Source organism: Prinia subflava, chromosome 15 (genome assembly GCF_021018805.1).
Source record: "Prinia subflava isolate CZ2003 ecotype Zambia chromosome 15, Cam_Psub_1.2, whole genome shotgun sequence".
NCBI classification, from domain to species: domain Eukaryota; kingdom Metazoa; phylum Chordata; class Aves; order Passeriformes; family Cisticolidae; genus Prinia; species Prinia subflava.
The window spans coordinates 13309465-13330850 of NC_086261.1; the positions used below are offsets into that span (position 1 = coordinate 13309465).

General features: G+C 38.9%; 1 protein-coding gene across 11 annotated transcripts in view; it reads left to right on the plus strand.

The window, feature by feature from the left end:
• TCF12 (transcription factor 12) overlaps window positions 1-21386 on the plus strand; it is a 159646-nt gene that overhangs the window by 121498 nt on the left and 16762 nt on the right. For all 11 annotated transcript variants that reach the window (XM_063412899.1, XM_063412898.1, XM_063412901.1 and 8 more), the window contains 6 exons: window positions 9072-9177; window positions 10287-10426; window positions 10749-10893; window positions 12416-12480; window positions 16592-16670; window positions 21259-21332. In XM_063412899.1, the coding sequence (XP_063268969.1) occupies window positions 9072-9177; window positions 10287-10426; window positions 10749-10893; window positions 12416-12480; window positions 16592-16670; window positions 21259-21332 (609 nt within the window). The remainder of the gene's footprint in view (window positions 1-9071; window positions 9178-10286; window positions 10427-10748; window positions 10894-12415; window positions 12481-16591; window positions 16671-21258; window positions 21333-21386) is intronic.

Sequence of the window (21386 nt, forward strand, 5' to 3'; positions counted from 1 at the left end):
GCCCCGGGCAGCGCCGCGCACCGGGCCGGCCGCCAGCGCTGCCCTGCCCGCGCCGGGCGCTCGCCGCGGGAGCTCGGAACCATCAAATGTCTGCGAACGCGGGAGGGGCCGGGGGAAAGCAGATCCCCGAGCGGGGAAAATTCTCTGTGGATTTAACTTTGTGGAAATTGAACGGGGTATTTCTGTTTCGTGGTAGATACTTGTAATTTTTAAGTTAGAACACCAGTTCTGATTTTTGTGTGTAAAAATTAGGATACGATGGTAAATTAACAACGGTGTGTTTCTTCCAGTCTGTTTATATTGTATGTGGTTTTGGCTTTCTTCTGTTATAAAAATAGTATTAAGTAGGAAAAGGGAAGATGCTGATACTGATCTTTTTTTGTGGCTTTTGTTTTGTTTTGTTTCTTTATTGCTGGTCCTCCTCCCGTGGGCCTGTGTGAGTTTTGCTTTCATTAGTAAACTTTTTTTTTGCCAAGATTTTTGTTCAATGGTAATTAAATTGTGGATCTTTATATTCATAAAAGACGCTGTGTAGGAGCTTCTTGAATAACAGCAAAGACACCGGAGGAGAGGTTGGGGAATCAGTAAAATCGCTTGGTCTCTATTTCATTTCCTTTGGTATAAATGCCAGCTGTCTTTCAAATATGAAATGATTTTTCTTTCATGTCTGCTCCTAGGCTAAAACAATCTGTTTGAAGTTTTATGTGAAGATATATATAAGACTTAAGTAAAATTAACTATACAATACCCCTGAAGCAAAGGGAGTATAACTTGCATGGAGTTTTGATTTTATTCTTTCTAGAGCACAGATCACTCTATTACAACATTTCTCTTTGTTCTTGTAGCAGGAAAAAAGGCTTTGATCTTATTAAGTATTTCCAGGCATATAGTAGATGTAAGTGCTGGTACTGTAGGAGGGCATGGCTTGAAAATTGATAGCATGTGCCTGTTATGGGTCAGAGGTGACCTTTATGAGCTTGAAAACTTAGTAAATAGATGACAAATCATATGATCATCCTATATCATGTTGCCCATGGTTTTATTTAATTAAAAAAAAAATCTTAGTAACTTTTACCACAGTTTCTCCTAGGCATACTGCAAGTTGGCCTAAATTACTAATTTAAATATACATAAGGAGGTTATGTGGAGTTGTGGGCTTGGTTTTTTTGTTAGTTTTTGAAGCACGCCTCTTGGTGTGTATGCCAAATCTTTGTATGAACCTTTCTACAGTTAGAGAACAGTGCATACCCTAATTTTCATGTCTTAGTGCTTTTATTTGTATTGTTTGATAAATTAGTAGTTGTCAGCATGAACCTCATTGTTCAAGTTGGAGATTTTTATTTAGATCATCGTATTAGATTTTGGATGCTGGCATTCCTCAGTACCTGCTGATGTATATAAAATCTGATTTATTTAATCACAAAACAAGTGAGAAATCACATGTAGAAAATGTGTAAACTTTTTGTTAAAAATGTTTTGTTCTTTTCAATTTCTTTAATTTGTAAGCCAAAACAAAGCTTAGTAGTATGCTAAAAACCATGCATATGAGCACCCCAATAGATGATTCCGTGGGGACTACACATATATTAAAGCCTGAAATATAAATGAGGGGCTTTTACTGTTAGAAGTAGTTCAGTTTTTGTATTTTCTTTATGTTTTAGGAAAGACCTATCTAAGTGAAAAGTAGTGATTTAATACAAATCCCTTGCTGAGGAGTAAAATTTTGCTGTTATGTGTGATAGGTGCTATAGGAAAAAATATGTATTTCAAGAATCCCCTTCAAATCAAAAAGAAGTAAGACTTTATCTGTTTCATAAAGAAAATAAAGTACTTGCACTGCACTAGATGTAACCTGGGGTTTTTTGTTGTTGGTTGGTTGTGGTTTTTTTGCCCTTCACCTGTTGACATACAGAAAATACTCAGTTCAAGGAAAGCTTACAACATTTGCCTATAGAGGTTTTAGGAAGAAAATTTAAAACTACACTTAATTGTTTCTATCAATAAAATTATATCTTCTCTTTCATTCAAGAGCCATGCTGCAGACCTCAGTCCCCCAAATCATCAAAATACCTAATCTCCATTAAAATAAAACTGCAGAAATGTTTAGGTGGAGATAATAGCACAAATGTAAATAATCCCTTTTTGTGGTTTTTAATATTTTTTAAATTAATGCATAATTAAGCAAACTCCTTCCTTCACTGTGGCCTTTTCATTTAGATTTTAGGGAGTGCAACAGTACCAAAATAATATTTAATAGAAGTCTGATACCATCTTTGTGTTTAAAAGTAAAATAGACTTGCATGATTTCTGCTGTTTTCAGGTCACCTACAAGTATGTAAATAAGATAGTTATTTTCTAAATGTACTGTAGAATTATTTTAATACAGATGGCAATGCAGTTATCACCAAAATAATTTTTGAAAAAAAGATATTTTGTATCACCTATTTGATATTTGTATCACCTATTACTACTATTTCATGTGAGAATAGGTTTGTGAGTATATTCACTTTATTGTTTTATTTTGGGCATTTTATGGGTTGATTTAATGTACCAGTCTGTGTACAAGTATATTTTATTATTGAATAAATATTGATTTTTCTCATCATAGGCTGAGATTGAGCCCTTCTCCAAGGTGGAGAAGCTGCATCTTTTACGGTAGAGTTCTGCAATGCCTATTTAAAAAGGATGAAAAAAAAGTCAGGAGATATAGGTATTTTGCACATGTGTAGTATTTTGTGATTTGCTTTTTGGCGAAGTAGCTTATGTTGGGATTTTTTGGAGAAAATACTCTTTTCCTTGAGAATTTTGGGAGTGTAAGAAGCTTTCTATAAACACGTTGCTGATGAGCACATGTGTGTAGATGAGGAAACCCACCGAGGCGTGGGGAGGGCTGGGGACTGACGGGGGCATGTTTTAGTGCAGCAATTGCCCGTCTCGCAGGCGTCACTCAGCGCTGGAGCAGAGCGAAGCGTTCCTAATCCTGCGTGATGCGCAGGGGACACGACAGCGTGCCTGGCTGTGCCTCTTATGCAATAAATAATGTACTTAGGCTTCTAACGGCCACGCAAAATGTTTCCAGTTTGTAAATTTTGGAGCAACCAGGTGCTAAGATTCAATTTTGCTTTTATTAGTACTGGGCCAGCTACTACACAGGGAGGAAGGTACAATTAAAGCTGTTCTGTACCATATGCTGCCCACAGCAACTTACACAAGGTCAAAGCTAACATTTGTGAGTCAGGACAAATATAAGCTCATCTAGGAAATCTCTAGGGGTACACGGCTGTGGACACCGGATAAAGAGAGGCAGTAAACACTGGTCAGCTGGATTTTTATTTTCTTTCTGTTTCTCGCTCTTTTCTTTGCCCTCCCCATCACACTGAAAAACGATGAGTTACGACTCATCAGCCCCAGCCCAAGAGAGTTTTCCCTGCTCCACTCCATTGGGCTGAAGTGCCAATCTGCTGAGCAGTGCTCCCCTGCCAGAAGGGCGTCTTGTCTGCAACAAGCTTTATGAATGCTTTACAGTGAAGGTTGTGTCCATTTCCTTGGCCCGTGGCAGCAGCCCGGGATGGGCTCAGGTGCTGTGTGGGCAGCTCTGTGTTTCTCAGGACGCGCGCACCAGCGAGGAACGTGCCCCGTTTGCTCCGTGCCTTGGCTCCCGTTAGCACGTGCACTGCAAGCCCTGTCTGGAGAAATACAGCAGTCTGTGCTGGAGGAGCAGAACCAGAGAGTGGCTTCAGAGAAGAGAGGGACAAACGGAGAAGATGGCCTGTGTCCACTGCTGCTGCTGGGGATTCCTCCCACAGCTCGAGCAGCCCCCGCAGTACGGGAAACACGCTAAGAAACAGGCGGAGTAGTTTCAACTCTTCTGGTTTTTGTTTCCTGAAAATCTGACTTTAATCAGGCATTTTTGAAGACATAGTTGCATGTGTCCCTTAGTGACAGCATGATTTGAAGAGTGTGGTGAAGAGATTTTGCTTAGGAAATAAAATATAAAAAGAATCTTCAAACATTATATAAATAGATATTTCTAATGTTGATTTTGCTGCATTAGCTTCTTTTTCTTCCCCTCTATAGTTCACACTACAATAAAAATAAAAACTACTACTACTAATGATAAAACAACAAACCAGGCCAAAAGGTTTCTCTGTACTGAATTCGATATTTTTGCTAAGTTTGCCTCTCTCTTTTCAACATGACTTTAAAATTGTCATTCCCTAGGGAAGAAGCTAGGAAGTACTTGTGCTATCTATCTTTACAGTGGGATTCTGCTTTTCAGAAATACCCAAATAGGCATGTACAGCATGCCTAAACTGCATAAACATTTATCTAAGATGGAATTCAGTTTAGCTACTCTAAGAAGTTTGAATTTTATTCCATCCTTAAAAAATATGGTTCAATATGCAGGCAGGACTTTTCTTGTAAAGGAGCCTTTTGTTTTCATTTTGGATGGTGAGAGAAGAGTTTTTTAAATACATGAACCTTTACACCTGATATTGGAAACCAAAGTATGGTTGAGGATGTGATTATATTGACTTAGTACACTAGGGCTCTTCATTTTATCATCTTGCTTAAATATCAGTTACACAAGAATTTAGACTGGATCTTGGATTTGGTTGGGTGGGGTTTTGGGGTTTTTTTTGAAGCTTCTGTCTTGCTGTAAAGAGGAGTATGGAAAACTGCAGTTAATATTCTACATTCCTGAAGTTTTAGCATATGATTTTGTCAGAAATACAATAAACATGAAAACAAGTTTCCTTTTCCTAGAACCGCCTTTCAGCAAAATTAGCTTTTGCTACAAAACCTGCAGATAATACTCTGTAAAGTTTTGCCACATGTACAAATCATTCATCAGTGCGCACTTGCATGACTGATGCTGATGGAATGCAGATAGGCTACTTAGCAGAGTTTACAAGCTACAGAATAGGTTATTCATCTTTACTGGCTTCAAAAAATTCTGTCTCAAGCAGCTTGACAAATATTTTCCTGAACTTCCAAGAATTGCTAATAACTGTGCTTAAATGAGTAACATAATTCATAATTTCATAAACAGTGTGTGTGATGGGAGCCTTGGTCTTGAGATAGCATGAGCTCATCGGAAGTAAGTTTGGTTGCTTCACTGCTGTTTTTTTAATCTGCTTTTAACATTAATATTAAACATTGATAAATATTTAAGAATTTGAAACAGGAAAATTGCCTGAGAGGATGGATGCCAACAGGAGAACTCCAAGTGTTATATTTATTAAATGCATTTATAGAATGAGACTTGGAAGTTTTATGTAGCATAAAATTTGGTAAACCCAGATCTTCAAATTACTGTTGAAGTTATTGGCACTTGTATTAGTAAAGAAAACAACAGTGAGTAATATTTGAAATGTTTTAGGTATATTAGGTCCGTATAAGTTTCACAATAGTGTTCATTACCTGTGGTAATGACCAAGGCAGATTTCAGAACTGGGATGAAGCTTTTGTTTTGATTAAATCTGATGTCATACAGCTAATGTCTGCTCAGATCTGAAGTCAGCCCCCACCACCACCCCTCAGAAAGAAATCAGAGCTGTCACCCTGCCTTTCCTGCTGGAGAGACGTAAACCAATTCAGGGTGCAAGAGAGACTGATGTGGGTCTCTGACTTCACGTCTTCTGCAGCTCATTTGTCCTACTTGCCTCAGCGGAGGCTATCAACCCTTCAGGAGCACTGCAGCATTAGGATTGATGTATATATTAGCACAGCTCCAAAAAAGTCGAGTCCAAGACTTGATAAGTCATATAAAAAACCTGATTTTGGCTTGCGTTTATCGGAAGGGAATTTCCCATTCATAATGGGAGAGTGTTTTGCTTGTCAGCATGGAGGCATGTTCGGTGCCTTTGGGCACAGTGATTTTGAGGGGATTAAAGATGGGCTCCTCTTTCTACCTGCTGGAGACAGCCCTCTTCAAGGAGACTGCAAACAGGCTGACCTTTTAACAGTATTCCTTCCTTGTCTTAGTGGGAATGTCAGCCAGGAAAAACTGGTTTGATGCCTCCTGGATGTCAGTGTTATCAGTTTAATAGCTAAAAGAGGCCGTCTTGGGCAGCCACGTCATATTTTTAACTGCCTTACTCAGCTGTTGCAGAAGAGAAAGGCCTGTAAGAAGGACACCGAGTCGTGCTGGGGAGCCGCTGCGCAGCCATGCCAGCACCACAGGGGCACGTTTGCCTGGGCAGGGGTCCCAGTGCCTGTGGGCCTTTCAGAGTGAACAGACCGCTTGCCCTCGTGCGTTGCTTCCCCGCTTCAAAATAAAATTCCATCCTTTTTGTCAACTTCTTATTTAAAACCTTTGCGTTTTGCATCTCATAGACTTCGGGTTAATTTTAGTAAAATTTCTCTTTTGCTTTTCAGTTTTGTTTGTAGTAACGCAACACAAAAATTATGATTAGGTCATTAACCAGAAAAAACCCGGCGCTCATCTGCAGGTGATCAGATGACATCAGAGGCCTGGTTTTAATTTGTGGGTAGTTCTGATTGTAACTAAAAGAGACTCGCTCCTTTTGTGGAATTGGCTGGCTATTTCCCCACATCTGGAGTTAATGAAGTCTTTGAGACCACATCAGTTGTGTTTTGCCGCAAGAACCCTTTGATCTGAAAAATCTAGACTGGCACAAGTGCAGCTTCATAACATTGCAGCTATGTTTTTGCAAGCTATAGTTAAGATACCAAAACAAGCAGAAACTATATGAAGTTATGTGTCTGTGCTAGGACTTTGATGTAGCTGTTTGGAAAGACCTCTTTTACATTTATATAATTCATAACGTTTTTATTATGTTAATGGCTTGTACATATGTATTTGTAAATTATACATTTGTGTGAGTTTTTGAGTTTAATTCCCCTTTTGAGATAGTGTTTAATCAGTTTTTATGTGTGACCCAATTATATAAAATGCTAAAATTTCAGTCTGAAGCTTGTATTTACAAATCTCATCGATAACGTTGCAGTTTAAAAGAAGTATAATTCACTGTAGGTGACTTTGCATTAATCAGTGTACATCTCCGTGGCAGTGCTAAATGTCATAAAGCTTTGTTTCCACTGCTGTCCTGTGACAGTGATAGATTATCCATCAGCTATAGCATATGCTGTGTTATTCTGCACAACAGAGAACTTGTAAACTAAGCCCAGTTTTACCTAATATGTTTGCAGTCTTATGAGTGCAAGTATTTACAATTTGACAGAGTGACATTTCTGTTAAAATATGTCTCAGGCATGGAATATACATGCATTCATATAGAGTAAATACATATGTACTGCGAACATTGCTCAGAATGTATTGTCATTCTGTCACTCAGGTCTGGTAAGCATCTCTATTATTTTATATTTATTCTATAAACTGAAAATTTTCGAGTAAAATATTGAGCAGAAGCTTTCCGAAAAGCTTTCTTTTGAAAAAAAAATTCATTTGTTTTCAATAAAAACCAATGGTAAACAAGCACGTAAGTTAAAGTTTTGAGTTTTCCGCTTGGCTCCTTGTCCCCAGGTGTGTGCCCGTGTCATTACACGGCTGATCCCGCCGCTGTGCCCGGGCCGTGCTCGGTGCCTTGTCCCGGTTCCACGCTCGGGGGACTGCGGAGATTTTACTGAAGGGTGCTGCAGAGGAGCCGGAGCGGTGCTGGGTGCGGGTGATGTCAGAGGCGCTGGCTCCGGCACACCCCGGCCATTTGTTCCCACAACAGCAGGGCTGCAAAAGCGTTCGGCGGCGGGAGGAGGGGGATTGGCATGCAAATGCGGCGGGCCTTGCCCACTTCACCATCCTCAATGTCCCTATCAGAACAGTCACCCTCTGGGAGCACAATGGCTCTTTTTTAGGGGAACTTAGGCTTTTTTGTTGGCTGGCTTGGTTTCCCTGGCCCTTCTCTTGCTTGGTAAACAACATCTCAGAAAGACCAGGGAGAGTTGTGAATGCCGTAGAAACGTGTGTGTGACTGTACGTGCAGAGGAGGGGATCAAAATAATCACTTTTGAATGTTAGAGTATAGTGCACTTTTAAAGTTGCATTATATAATCTTCAAAGTTGTGAAATTATTCTTCATATATATATTTATGAAGTCATCTGTATTTAACAAGATAAACAGTTCAAAATAACGCATTTTTTGCTTCATAGCAAAAAGATGCTCCAGTTTCAACATTACATTTTTATAATTTTTGCTGTTGTATATGTTGATTTGCTTTTTAATTGATTTATCTTCTTTCTAACATACAGTAATCATTGCAATATTCAGTATAGAACAACTAGTTATGGGCAGAGTCCTCAATTCTGTGAATACTGGGCCTTGTTCGTTTTACTTATTCTTGAATGCACTTGATATTTCTTCTCAGAGTTACTGCAGTGAAAGACTTTGAGTCATTATGTTTATTTGGTGTCTTACATTTTTAACTTGAAAAGAAAATTTGTTGCTTGCAAGTTGAGAATGGACATTCCACTGGTGTGTTAACACTGAAAAAACAATAATACTGTTTTTCTTTAATGCTAGGCCAGTGTGAAAATGATGTGCTCGCTGTTGCAGTTTTAAGATTTTTCCTGAGGACTTGCATGCGTGTGTTTCTGATGACTCTCCAAAGGCGTGCGAGTTTCTGAATGGATGATAAAACGGTTGCATTAAAACCTTTCCATTTGTCACTGGATGTTCTTTTTCTTTCTGATTGTTGGCATGCCAGCTAATTAAATATTCAAACAGGCATACAGTTGTTTTAAAATAAAATTTGTTTGGGGCCCAGTTGTTTTATCTTCTTTTTTATCTTGAGCAACAAGTCTGTGCGAGTCGTGTACTTAGAAAGCAAAATCAGCATTCAGGCTTTTATCAGGCCACCTGGCTGAGTTGGCACACCAGAAAGTGTGTTGTTAGGATCATTCTACTGTAGTTCTTCTGTACTGTGGCAACTTGCTAAAAAGCAAATAAAACAAGGGCAACAAATGCTGCGGCTTGCTACACTGTTCTTTTTTTATTTGTGTTCTCTCTGTATCTGTATGCTGTTGTGGCTTTTTTAATGCATGACACCCAGTTATTGCTAACCTGCTTTTATTGCTCTCCCATATGTAGGTGTATGCACCATCCCCGAGTTCTGATGATTTCAACAGAGAATCTCCAAGTTACCCATCTCCTAAGCCACCAAGCAGTATGTTTGCTAGCACTTTCTTTATGCAAGGTGGGTAAAATGTCACTTGTCCTTTAGGCAGAAATCTGCAGTCAGGCACTGTTTTACTGGGTGAATGAAGTAAAGAGAGCACATTGTGCTAGAGCCTATGGTTAAGTTTTATATACTTTTGAAACAGTTAGATGAAGGGAACTGTCTGTTGATGTAAAGTTTTTCTCATGACATTAATTGCTGACTGAAATTTAAAGGGATTACACACCAGGCCAGATGGACAGAATTCCCATCCTTTGATTTGTAGGGGCTTCAGAGCAGCACACTGGAGTGATAGAGAAAAATGAGGTGGGGGCTTATTGACTCTTGTGGAATTTGACTGTACAATATCAGCTAACAGTCTTATGTTCTCAAATGCTTGTGTATCCAGCATGCCAGAAAAAAGGGGGTTGCACTGAACGAAACAAGAGCAGAATCCATTTCCTCAGCCTCACGTCACACAATTAGCTCGTGCTGCAGTCTGGGGAGGGTTTGGAGCACGTTGAGAGCTCAGTGTCTCAGTACGGGGATTCACAGAGCACTTCAGTCTGTGCTACAGAAGGGAAACTGCACTGACATACAGGCTGAGGCTTATGTAATGTTGTCATTTCAGCTACTTAAATCTGCTAATTTCAAATGTTTTAATATTTTTGTGGTGCTAGGATCTCTTAGACTATAAATTGCTTGTTTTAGGTAAATAGATGTTTTGCAGTGTATGTTTGTGATGAATTCTGTTTGGCCAAACTTCTTCCCCCTCCACCTCCTTTCTTATTATTTCTTTCAGTCTGGACTTTTTATCAACACTCTTGACTTAAATTTGGCCTTACTGAAGGTCTGTGTAATTAGCAGAAGTGCTTGGTATTTTCTCAGCTGTGGTTGGATTATATTTCAGCTATAAAGCCTCTGTTGTTTCTTTGGGTTTTTTTTTTAATAAATATAGCAACAGTGTGGTGGCATGAAAATAGAAGATGCAGTATAAACTGGTCACCATTTCCCCACTGATGTTAGTCTCAGTAACTGAATTCTGTATTTGTTTAAAATAATCTTGTAAAGGAACAGAGAAATTAATATTCTTCATTGAATGTATTTTTCTTGTTTTCCTTTCTACTGAAAAAATACTACAAAAAAAGATGGGACCCACAATTCTTCTGACCTCTGGAGTTCATCCAATGGCATGAGCCAGCCTGGCTATGGTGGGATGCTTGGAGGCTCCTCTTCTCACATGTCCCAGTCCGGCAGTTACGGCAGCCTGCACACACACGACCGTTTGGTAAGACTCAGCACACGTTCATCTGTTTATAGTCGTGTATGGAGAGCTAACTTAGGAAAATTAACTTCTCGTTTGCTGCTCGTGTCTGTCAGTTAAAAACCCAGTTGTTAGAAATCACAAACTTGGTGTATTAGATTTATGTCCTTCTAGTTATGTCTGTCGTATAAATAAAAACCTGTGGCATTGTGGTGGTCTGTTCAGAGGATGGGTGAGTCCTTTTCTGCTGTAATAAGGAGCTGGGTGTTACGTGTTTAGTATTTTAAAATATCAACATTTATTTAAGGACTACTTAATGTCTTACGTCTGCTTCTCTTCTCTCCAGAGCTATCCCCCGCATTCAGTCTCACCTACAGATATAAATGCCAGTCTTCCTCCAATGTCCAGCTTCCATCGTGGCAGCACCAGCAGTTCACCTTATGTAGCTGCCTCACACACTCCACCTGTCAATGGATCAGATAATATTCTGGGTAAAAAGTCCTTCCTGCCTTTTTTTTTTTTCATTTTACAAGAAAATGAAATTTAGGGCTGCATGACGCACAAAATTAATAAGATTTAATTTATAGCATGCTTGTAGATCAGGAAAAATTAACCACTGTGACATTTCTGTCCTCAGTATGGCTGAGATGAGGCAAATGATTTTTCAGTCAGCTCAGGACTTAGCTGTTTACTTGCTCTCACAGTGAAGCCTGTGCTCAGGGACTCGATGTGTCTGACTTAATGGCCACTGTCCCTCTGTAGCTCAGTATGTTCTGTCCATACAGGCAGTTCTGGCGCTGAAGCTTTCAGAGCTGCCGTGTCACCAAAGCACTGCTCTGGAGAAAGGCAGGAAGGCTGTTTCTTAGGGGAGGTTGATAAAGTGCATCGTAAATTCCTCTCTTAACTGTTTTAGAGATTACAGAGCAGCCAGTATGGTGGCTGGTTTAGTTGCTCTGCTCACCTAGGAAATCCAGGATGGTCGTCTGTTCCTTGCACACATTTGCTCGTCTCAAGCTACAGCTGGAGAAATGAAATGCTTGTAGATGCCCTTGTCGCTTCAATAGGATTTGCACTTACCTTCATTTTAAGGAAGTGGAATTTAGTTAGGGTGACTATGTTAGCTTTGATTTGGGAGCATGTTTTACACCAAGATCTTTTAACAGAACCCAGTTAGTGAATCTGCATGGGAAATTCAGGCTGGAAAATCCAATTTTGTCACAAACTTGGAAACAGCGAGCGTTGCATTTTTTGGATTTCTGATGTGAATGACTTACATTCACATTCAATACATTTTTTGGCTTTGGAAGTTGATAATTGGAGAAAGAATAATTCCTTTTAAAGGGTCTGTCTTCTACAGCAGAGCAGATATTTTGGAGGATTCAGTTCCTCTCTGTGTTTCCAATTGGCAGGGCTTCAGACTTCCTCTTGGCTTAATGGTGTGTGGAGCAAAAGGGCACGCAAAGCTGCTGACATGCAACTGAGAGCAGGGGTGACAGAGAGCTTGGTGCATCAGAGCTTTTCAGGGACTTCTTAAACTGAAGATGAGAGTACAGCCCAGGGAATTAGAGCAGGGGGAGCAAGGAGACACACAAGGAACTATTCTGTGAATTTGGCCTTAAGAATTAATTAAACATGCAGCATGGTAGTGGTAGTGGTTTAAAAATAAGCTGCAATAATGTAATTTTCTGATTTTGATTTTTCTTTTCGTATTTCATTAAAATTAGACCATGATCCTAGAAAATAAATTGTCTTTTTCTAGCTACTTTCACTTGTTGGTCCTTAAGTTATCACAGTGATACTGTGTTTGACTTTTAAGAGGAGAGCATCTAAATGTAAATCTAATTGTTTTAATTAAATTTTTAAGTCTAATGAGAACTGATTCTATTGACACTGACTTCCTCAGAAAATCCATTTAAAAAGTGGTTGCTCAACTCTATGTGATGAATAAAATAATAAAAGTAAATAAAATTTCAGCTTTAAAAATAAGTGTTTGGTTTACTTTCCACATTACAGGAAACAGAGGAAATGGTGCTGGAAGCTCACAGACAGGTGATGCACTTGGAAAGGCATTGGCGTCTGTAAGTAGCAGTTAGAATATTCAGATCTGAAACACATATTTTAATCCATTATTTATGTGTCATTCATTTTATAATATCAAATTGGGAATTTTCACATATGATGTCAAAACAATGTACTATGATGCAATTTACTATGCTAGAAAAATGTCCTTTTTAAATGCAAGTGAAAAATGCTTTTATTTGGAGAAGACTCATTCTGAATTCCCTTTTTTCAGGTGATCAAAAGATTTAAGGCAGATCTGGTTTAAAAAGCTGGTTAAATAAAGTAAAAGATAATAATTTAAAATTGATTTAAATTTTTTTTGTAGTGTTTTAGGTAAAGTCAAATGTTTTTAACATTAGTCTTAGAGCAGATCCTATCTCAAGATTTAAAATGTTTTCTCAGTGGCCTTATAAAACGGAGAGGTTTTGAATGCTGTGTTGTATAATTATAATCTATGGAACAGCCTTTAGAATGTTGTATATGCATAAATTTAAACTTTTAACTTCTGTTGGAATAATGTAAAACACAGCAAGTATCTTCAATATACTGTAAGCTCTGTTTCCATATGCATTAGTACATTTTTTAAGTACATTACTTATTTTTTCATTAGTACAATCAGATATACTTTTTATAAAAGAGTAATTGATACACAGCAGGAGAAATTTCAGAGTTGGGAATAGTGTCTGGGGAAGTATTTTGTATTTCTTGTATGGAGCAAACTTTGCAGCCCTAAATGACCATCCCTGTGTTGGGTTCTGCATCCTTCACCTCATACCAGTGAATGCAAATGTGCATGTTCATGCAGATGCTGTTCCCCTTGCATCCCTCAGAGGGTCACATGTTAAAAGATTACCGGATCTGATAATGTCTGTAATGTCCATACTGGGAAGGAGAACTCTGACCTACTGGCTTTAAGGAGAAAAATGTCCCTGCAGCTTTCGGGGATTCAGCAAGCAGATAACAATTTGGGAGTCCAGAGGGCAGTTAACGCTCTCCTTTGGTCTGTTTGAGACCTGTCAGAAAAGAAGGGGGATCGTTTCGGCTCCTAGAAAGAGCAGTGCTCACGTCCTCCAGGCTGTTCAGTGCTCTGCAGATGTATTTGGGTGTTCTGCTGTTCTGCAGCCGGAACAAAATTTCGTTGTTAAGTCTGACACGCTGGCCAGTTAGACCTGCGGGACTTCGTGACATTTTCCACTGCTCTCTTTCTCTAAATGATTTTCTCATCCTTTCAGGTATTTTTGTCCAAGTCACTAGCTGAGAAAGCCAGGCTGATGTTTTGAGGAAAAACTAAATATATTGCGAGTGGAAGTCAGGGCAGAAATGTTTAATCTAACTGGTGGGTGGGCTCTGGTTGTCATAGAAACTTGTTTCTGTCATCCCGTGTTGTTGCTTGGCAGGAGCAGCCAGGTCATTCCATAAATCATTTCTGTCATAGCTGATGGTGATGCATTCCATCTGCTCTATCAGTGCATGCCATAGTCTGCACACTTCAAATCCCTCGCCTCATCCATCTGCTTCCCCCGCACCCCGCACCACGCGCACCCAGCGCTCTCCTGCGCTCCTCCGGCGAGAGCGCGGCTCGCGCCCGGCCCGGGAGGGAGCTGGGCTCTCTGCAGGTGAAGCTGACACGCATGAATTTTGACAGCTAGGCAATCAAGAATGTTTCTCTGTTTGAACAAAGTTTTCTTTAAATACTGCGATCGTCGTGCCTTTTTTTTTCCCTAAGATGCCACTGTATTCCTTTCTGTTTTGATTTTAAATGCTGCTGCTGCAACTGTTGAGAGGAATTTCTAGTTCTAAAATTCTGTTGATGTACATCTCACAATAGGCCTTTCATGTGTGAAACATCAGAGGATACGACATTTGTTCTTCAGTTTAGGTATTAAAGACCATACAGAATAGTATGTGATTAAACATGTAAGGCCAGATAATACATTTGCAAAGGTTCTTTTATTTTAGGTTTAAGCCTGGATAATTGTGGTCTTAATCTCAGGGTAGGCAAGAAAGAGAATTGTACATGAAAGTATTTACACAAAGTTCCCAAAGCCCTGTGGATTATGCATTAGTTTGGATAATGAACTAGTATAGATAGAAAGAAAAGAAAATCTGGGTATTCGTGCCATTTCTAATGTGTTTCCCTGAACATTTGCCAAACAATAACCCTTTAAGATTGTGCCCATGGAGGGTTATGTGGCAGGAGAAACATCTGGTTTATTTCATTGCCTAATGCCAAATCAAAACACTTGGTCTTTAATTTAGAGGAGATCAAACAGGAGGACTGTTTAACTTTGTTGATTATATCAGACCTCTTTGTGATAACTTATGTTTTGATTCCTACCTCAGCACTCGGGTAAAGGCCTTTGTACCGTCTCGGTAGTTAAATAGCCACTGGTCCCTTCACAAAAGAAAAGAAAATGTAGGGAAGTTGACTTCTAAAAGTAATTCATGAATTAAGTTTCTTTGTTGCTTTAGACTCAATAACATTAACATAACAAAGCCTAACTGAAATGTACACTGTAGTGTTTAAAAAATTGGACTAACAGCTCCGAGGTTTGGCTCTGCAGGCTCTCAATTGTGCAGCTTTTGTCTAAGAGCCTTTTCATTAGACCCTGGCATATTGGCACCCCACTGATTGGAATGGACCATGACTGATAGGAGGAGGAGTCTCATTTGTTGCAGTAAAATGAGTCATGTTACCGTTTAAGCCTGGCAGAAGGTGTCAGGGTTGTTCATCATTGGTCATTTAACAGCACAGCAGCCAGGGACTGCATGCAGAATGAATTCTGACCTCGTGTTTTAGTTGGGGCTTTGCTGTACTGTAGATTTTTCCCTGTTATAAAATACAGCAAAATAAAATTGGCAGGTAGACCTGTGGAGAACAAGCAGTTTCAAAGAAAACTTTGTGGCCTTTGACTTTATTTTAATTTTCTGTATCTTATCTGTCTGAAACTCTCTACAGTTCTTATACTGACAGCCAAGATTTATTTTTATGCTGATGTACAATGCATGAATTTCCTGCGGTAGTATGAGGTAGTTTGTTCTAAATATATTTTCTTTCTAGCATGTATGAAAAGGAGGAAGCATTTCCATTAGGGAACTGATGGTCTTTTCTAATGGAAAAGTATGATGTACCAGGAAGGAGCATGTGGTCTATCAGGTCCTGGTTTTGTCAGTTCAGAAAATACAATATGGAATTTAATGAAGTTATTGTCAGCTAAATGCTGAAATGTCATATTGTCTGTGTGAAGAGACATCAACCACACTGCCAGAGAAGATTTTTTTAACGGCCATCTGATGACTAACAAATCCTGGTCTCTGCTCAAGTAAAACAGGCTTGAACTGATGACCTATAAAAATATGTTCTGAAGTCCATAGGCAGCCTCTAGATCTATTCAATTCCCTTCATAAAATGAATTTTCCCAGTGTCTTGAGGATTTAATTTTTAATTAAAGCTTTAAGTATTATGTCTTCTATTTTTACCAATGGTTTTTAATTTCATTAATAGCAAGGAAAGAATTGTTGTAAGTTGAAGTTCAGTATCTCAAGAGGCCAATTGATACTGAAATAAGAGAGAAACATGTTATGTGCTGCAATACATTGCATGAGGAACAAAATTTCAAGTGTTTTGTGTTTGGTAGGTACCAATAATAAGAGAGCCTGAATGCTTTCTTGGTATTTTCTGAAGGATTAATTTTTAGCAGGTAACATGTATTGAATGCTAAAATCCCTCTCTAAAGTTTGGAAAGTCATTATTCAATGGCATTTTCCTGAAGTTTTATTTGATATAATTAGCTGTGTACTGTGAACTCTTACATGAATCGTTCCCCTGCAGAGTCAGAAAGGCTGTAATTTCTGCTCCTCTTAAATGAGCAGGAAGGTCAGTTATACTTGTGTCACTATGAAATACAGGCTGTGCTTATTTGGACAGCTGCTTGAAAATTAAAGTTCTTTGGACATTTTTAGAGCCTTGAGTGTAATAAAGCAGAGCTGTGATTGGAGGATCAAATGGCATTTTTTATCAATCCAGAATCAAGAGTGACAATTAAAACATGAAAAAGAATCCTAATAGCTTCTTCTTCCTGTGTATCATAACATATATTGATATATAATCTCTTTGTCTGTTCTCAGATTTATTCTCCTGATCATACCAGCAGTAGTTTTCCATCGAATCCATCAACACCAGTTGGGTCACCATCGCCTCTTACAGGTACAGACTGGCCATTTGTCAATACCTTGTTTGTTTTGAAATGTCCTGCTTGGAATCACAGTGAAATCAGCATTAACTTCCTTGCATAACTGCTTGGGCATTTTGTTTGTTTTTCTGTTGTACAAAACAAAGAATAAAATCCAGATTCTGAGACATTTTGTTAGGGGCATTCACTTGCAACTTGCATCGAAAATTAGCTAATTAAAATAATTTTTGGAAGCATTAATTGACCATACATTATCAGGGCTATAAAGATATCTGTAAGATTTACACTGTTTAAGAGAAAGAAGAGCGCTTGGATTTGATTTGAGGTTTTTTTAAAGCTATATGTTACAGCTCTACGGCAGCTTTCAGTGACAAATGCAGCAGATGTGTGTTCCCTCTAATGAAAATATAGTAGGCTATGAGACTATCCAATTTTTACACAAGATAGCTTTTCATTCATATATTTCATAAATGTTTTCATTCTATGGGAGAAGAATTTCTGGCATTTTTCAAAATCAATGCTGTGTATTGCAGCCACCTCTGTCACCTGTGCTTTGTGTGTTTGCAGTGTGAATGTGGGAAGAAGCATTCCAGTGTGGAGATGAACTGTGGGCAGCTGCCTGCAGCTATTAGTGGTAGTGCAGCTTTCACAGACACTGTGGCCTCAGCTGTCTAGTAAAAGTTGAACAGCTGTTCTCCATATAGAGAGGACTGTGAAAGCTCCATTGACTTAAATTTGTTGTTTAACAAAGAACTAGAATTACAAGTAAGATGATGTAACTTTAACCCTGTTCTTTCCAATAGTGCGATTTGTTAAATTATTTAACATTTATACAACAGTCTGTTTCCCTATTCTCTGTTGTTTAATATATCCCTGCAGGCTCCTGGCCTCTGGTCACTTTTTTGTAAGTGTTGTGCTTTTTATAAAACAATAAAATTACCTTAAAGTGAAAAAGGTACAGAACGAGCTTAGCTGAACACTTCTGTAATCTAGATGAATAAATTAGTAAAGGTATTGCATGCAAAATTCAGTCATAATCATATGGATGTGAATATGCATATCTCTATATGCAGTGTCACTCAAAACCTCCATCATCCATGCTTCACTCCTGTTTAATGGACACTGCTCTGGTTTTTTGTGGATGTAATGGATTAATGAATATCTGACATGGCTTACCTGAGCAGCTGCTTTGGGCATTTCTTTTCTATTACTGAATAATCCATGTTGAATTGAGTAATGATGGGATTAATGGGATTTTTGATTTAGTGATTACAGTTGATACAAAATGTTTTGTGTATTCTGTTGTACTGAAAAGGCAGATCGGACCAGAAAATTATTGTTATTTTCTTTTTAACATCAAAGCTAGTATTGAAAATATTCTGTGGCTGGAAGAAAGAAGTTCTGACATTTCAAAGTATTTAAAATTTTAAAGATCCCAAAGAGGTTTTTTTTAAGAGTTGCCTAATGAGATACTGCACCTCATTTTGTAAGCTAATTTCTGAGTTTAGAATACAAATTTGAGGTCACTAAAATTTGTGTTTTCCTTTTGCTGTTGTTGTCTTTGCTTGTTGCAACCCGTATGAAATCTACAAAATTTGCACTTCGTGTTCCTTATTCTGGATTCTGATGGTTAAGACAGTAGTAGACATAAACAAAATAATACTGAAATCCTTTTCAGGCTCAAACTTAGCATCTGCTTCACATTTGTACCCTCCCACCCCCTTTAATTTCAGTGATACAGAATTTATCAAGCCTTTGGTAAATTACTCCAGTAGTTAATTACCTTCATTTATGAATCTGGACTTTTATCTTTATTCCCAGATGAGTCACTAAGAACACGGTGAAGCACAATGTGAAGTAATTACTACTGCATTTATTGCTATTTATACTCCTGGTAGCCATTTTCTGTCTTGACCCAAAAAGTTATTGCAGATAAAACAAATGTTTTATGTATACTGAAATAATATATTTTGGAGCATTTTAGCCTTCATTGTCATTTTCCCCTTTTGCAGTTAGGTATTTGTTTAGTTAGCATTCATAATGTTACAGATTGCTGAAGTCATAATTTGCCCATCCTTTAGTTGTGAATTCGGGTAGGAGTGCTCTGTTTACCAGGAAAGCACTGGCAGATACCAACGTCACGAGACCTTGGGGTCCAGGAGCTCATGGCTGACTCTTGTGTTGCTGAATGAGGATTAATGACGTTTTTTAATTCACTTAAGTAAAAGCTTGGAGAACAACTTGATGAAAACCCCCAAGTATTATGAGACAATAGTGCGTGTCTCGCCTGCCCTGCCCTCATTTAATTTCTAATTTTACACAAACATGCCCAGAGCCGAGCATCTTGCATAGTTTTAATGATTGTGTACACGCATGTGAAGTTTATATAGGGATCTGAATGGTGGGAGCCTCGGTATTTTAAGAATCTTCTGCAGGATCAGAGGCATTCAGGAGGTTTGCTGGGTTCTGAGGATGCAAAGCCAGCCCTCTGCAGCTCTGAGTGTGTTTGAAAAGGGAGCCAGAGGATTAGTGTTGGGGAGACTCGGGGTAAGAACAATGCTGCAGTGATTGCTGTCGGTGACCCCTGTAAATCCTAACACTTGCCTGGCCTATTTGTTTTTTTAATGCTGCTGTGTTGGTGCTGCACTAAAAGCTGCAGTTGTTAATTGCAGGGCTTGTGGTGCCAGGATGCTTTTTAACATAATTGGTGGATTTCATGCACAAAGTTCTAGGAGGGGGAGTGGAATGAGGCAAGCAGGAAATCGGTGCCATCTGGCAACCTGCAGCCATGGAGGCAGAGTGCCACCACTTGGGAGGAGCCCGGCGGGGCCGCGCTGTGCCTGAAAGCTGCAGGTTGCACTTGGGCTGGGCATTGCACAGGAGCAGTTGGTCATTCCCTCCCTTCTTTCCTTTTTGGTCTCCTTTGTGAGATGTCCACTCTCAGTTTTGTTCTGGGCTTACACTGTACAAACAGGACCTTCTTCAGACGAGCCCCCCAGACAAACGTGTCAGCAGAGGGGCACAGGCTGTCACTGTGTTTGCTGCTCACCTGGGCACCTCCCTGCTGAATCCCGAGCTGTGCTGTGCTGCAGGGACTGCTGCTCCCAGCTCTGATACCAGGAGTGCTCCTGGCACCGTCCCGTCTCTACAAACGGAGTTCTGAGCAGGGAAAAGTCTGAACATTGTGTGCAACCAAAATGCTCCATAGTTTTTACATTAATGGCTGTGCAAAAATAAGTGGGACTCCAAGCATTATTCCCAAGTTCAGGAATGACAGCAATGCAGACGGAGACTACAGGTCCAGACCCAGAATAGCTGTGCGAAGTGAAAATTGCTAATTATAAACTTACTCACTGAATTCTTTATATTTTAAAAGAGAATTCCAGCACAATTATGGCAGCTCTGGACTTTCATGAAATAGGAGATTTTTATTATTTTTTAATTAGAAAGGAAATATTTAGGTATTTTAATAATTTTAATGGCTATGCAAGCTGTACTCTTTTTGTTAAATAAAACCTTGTCTTTAAAAGGTAACTACTTGCAGATCTCCGAACAAAGGAACTGTAATGTTATTAAACCTTTTCCCAGTTTTCCAGACGTACAGCTCTGGCTGTTATTGAAAGAACAAGCCCACAGGCTCTTCCTTTAATGAGCTGCGTTGGATTGTATATCCATAATTTATTAATGTAATTGCTTTATTATTACATTTGTATGGCTGAAAGGAAGCTGTCTCTAATGGCCATAGAATTTCATGTAGTATCTTTATAAAAGATGCATTATTAGTTGGTGAGAAAAATGCATGTTGTACTACTTCAGGCTTTGTGTTAAAAGTACTGCTTTATTAGTTATTGCATTTCACATCTAATTATTTTTAAAATTTACATGATAATTAGGTATATTTATGTCAGATTAGAATGGCTATGTATTTGAATTTGCAGTGTATAGGTAATATGAATTTAATTGTCAATTTGTTGCATAAGCAATGATTCTTCTGCTGGTTTACCCTAAGTATCCCTGAAATACCAAATGGGAATGACTTACGTGGATTTTTACTGTTCTAAATTTGGAGTGCATTGTAATCTGAAATGGTGTCCTGTACAACTAGACAAGCTAAGGCTTTTAGATCCAGTTTTAAGTTTTAATGTTTAGTAGAGGGTGTCGTAAAAATGGTTCTCTGATTATTCTTAACTTGGTGTCTATTTGATTACTTTAAATATTTTTGTTGTGTATTGTAACAATATTAAAAATACACCTTCATATACTGAACAGAATCTGAAGAAGAATTCAGCAGGTCTTTTATGGTGACACAGGCAGAAGCAGGTATTTCAAATATGGTGTATGTGTACTTAGTTCACTTTTTAATGTTGAACTACTTCGGAGATGTCACTGCCTTTGTCACTGACAGTGATCTAACCCTGCAGATGCCAGGATATGAAAATTATCCCTCAGTAAGGCTGAATGAAGGAATTTGTCCTCCTTTGTATACCCATATGTTAGCTTACCTTTATGTAGAATATGTTGCGTTTAATTATGTCGAGAAACAGTCTCTGCTTCCCACTTCTGCTGTGTAAATCTGTGCACTAACCTAGACAATTTTGACAGGTGCCAGTCAGTGGTCGAGGAGTGGAGGACAGGCTCCCTCATCTCCCAGCTATGAAAACTCTCTACACTCCTTGGTAAGAATCGGTGAAAGCTACACAGTACTTTTGACTTAGGAGCTGAAGGCTTGG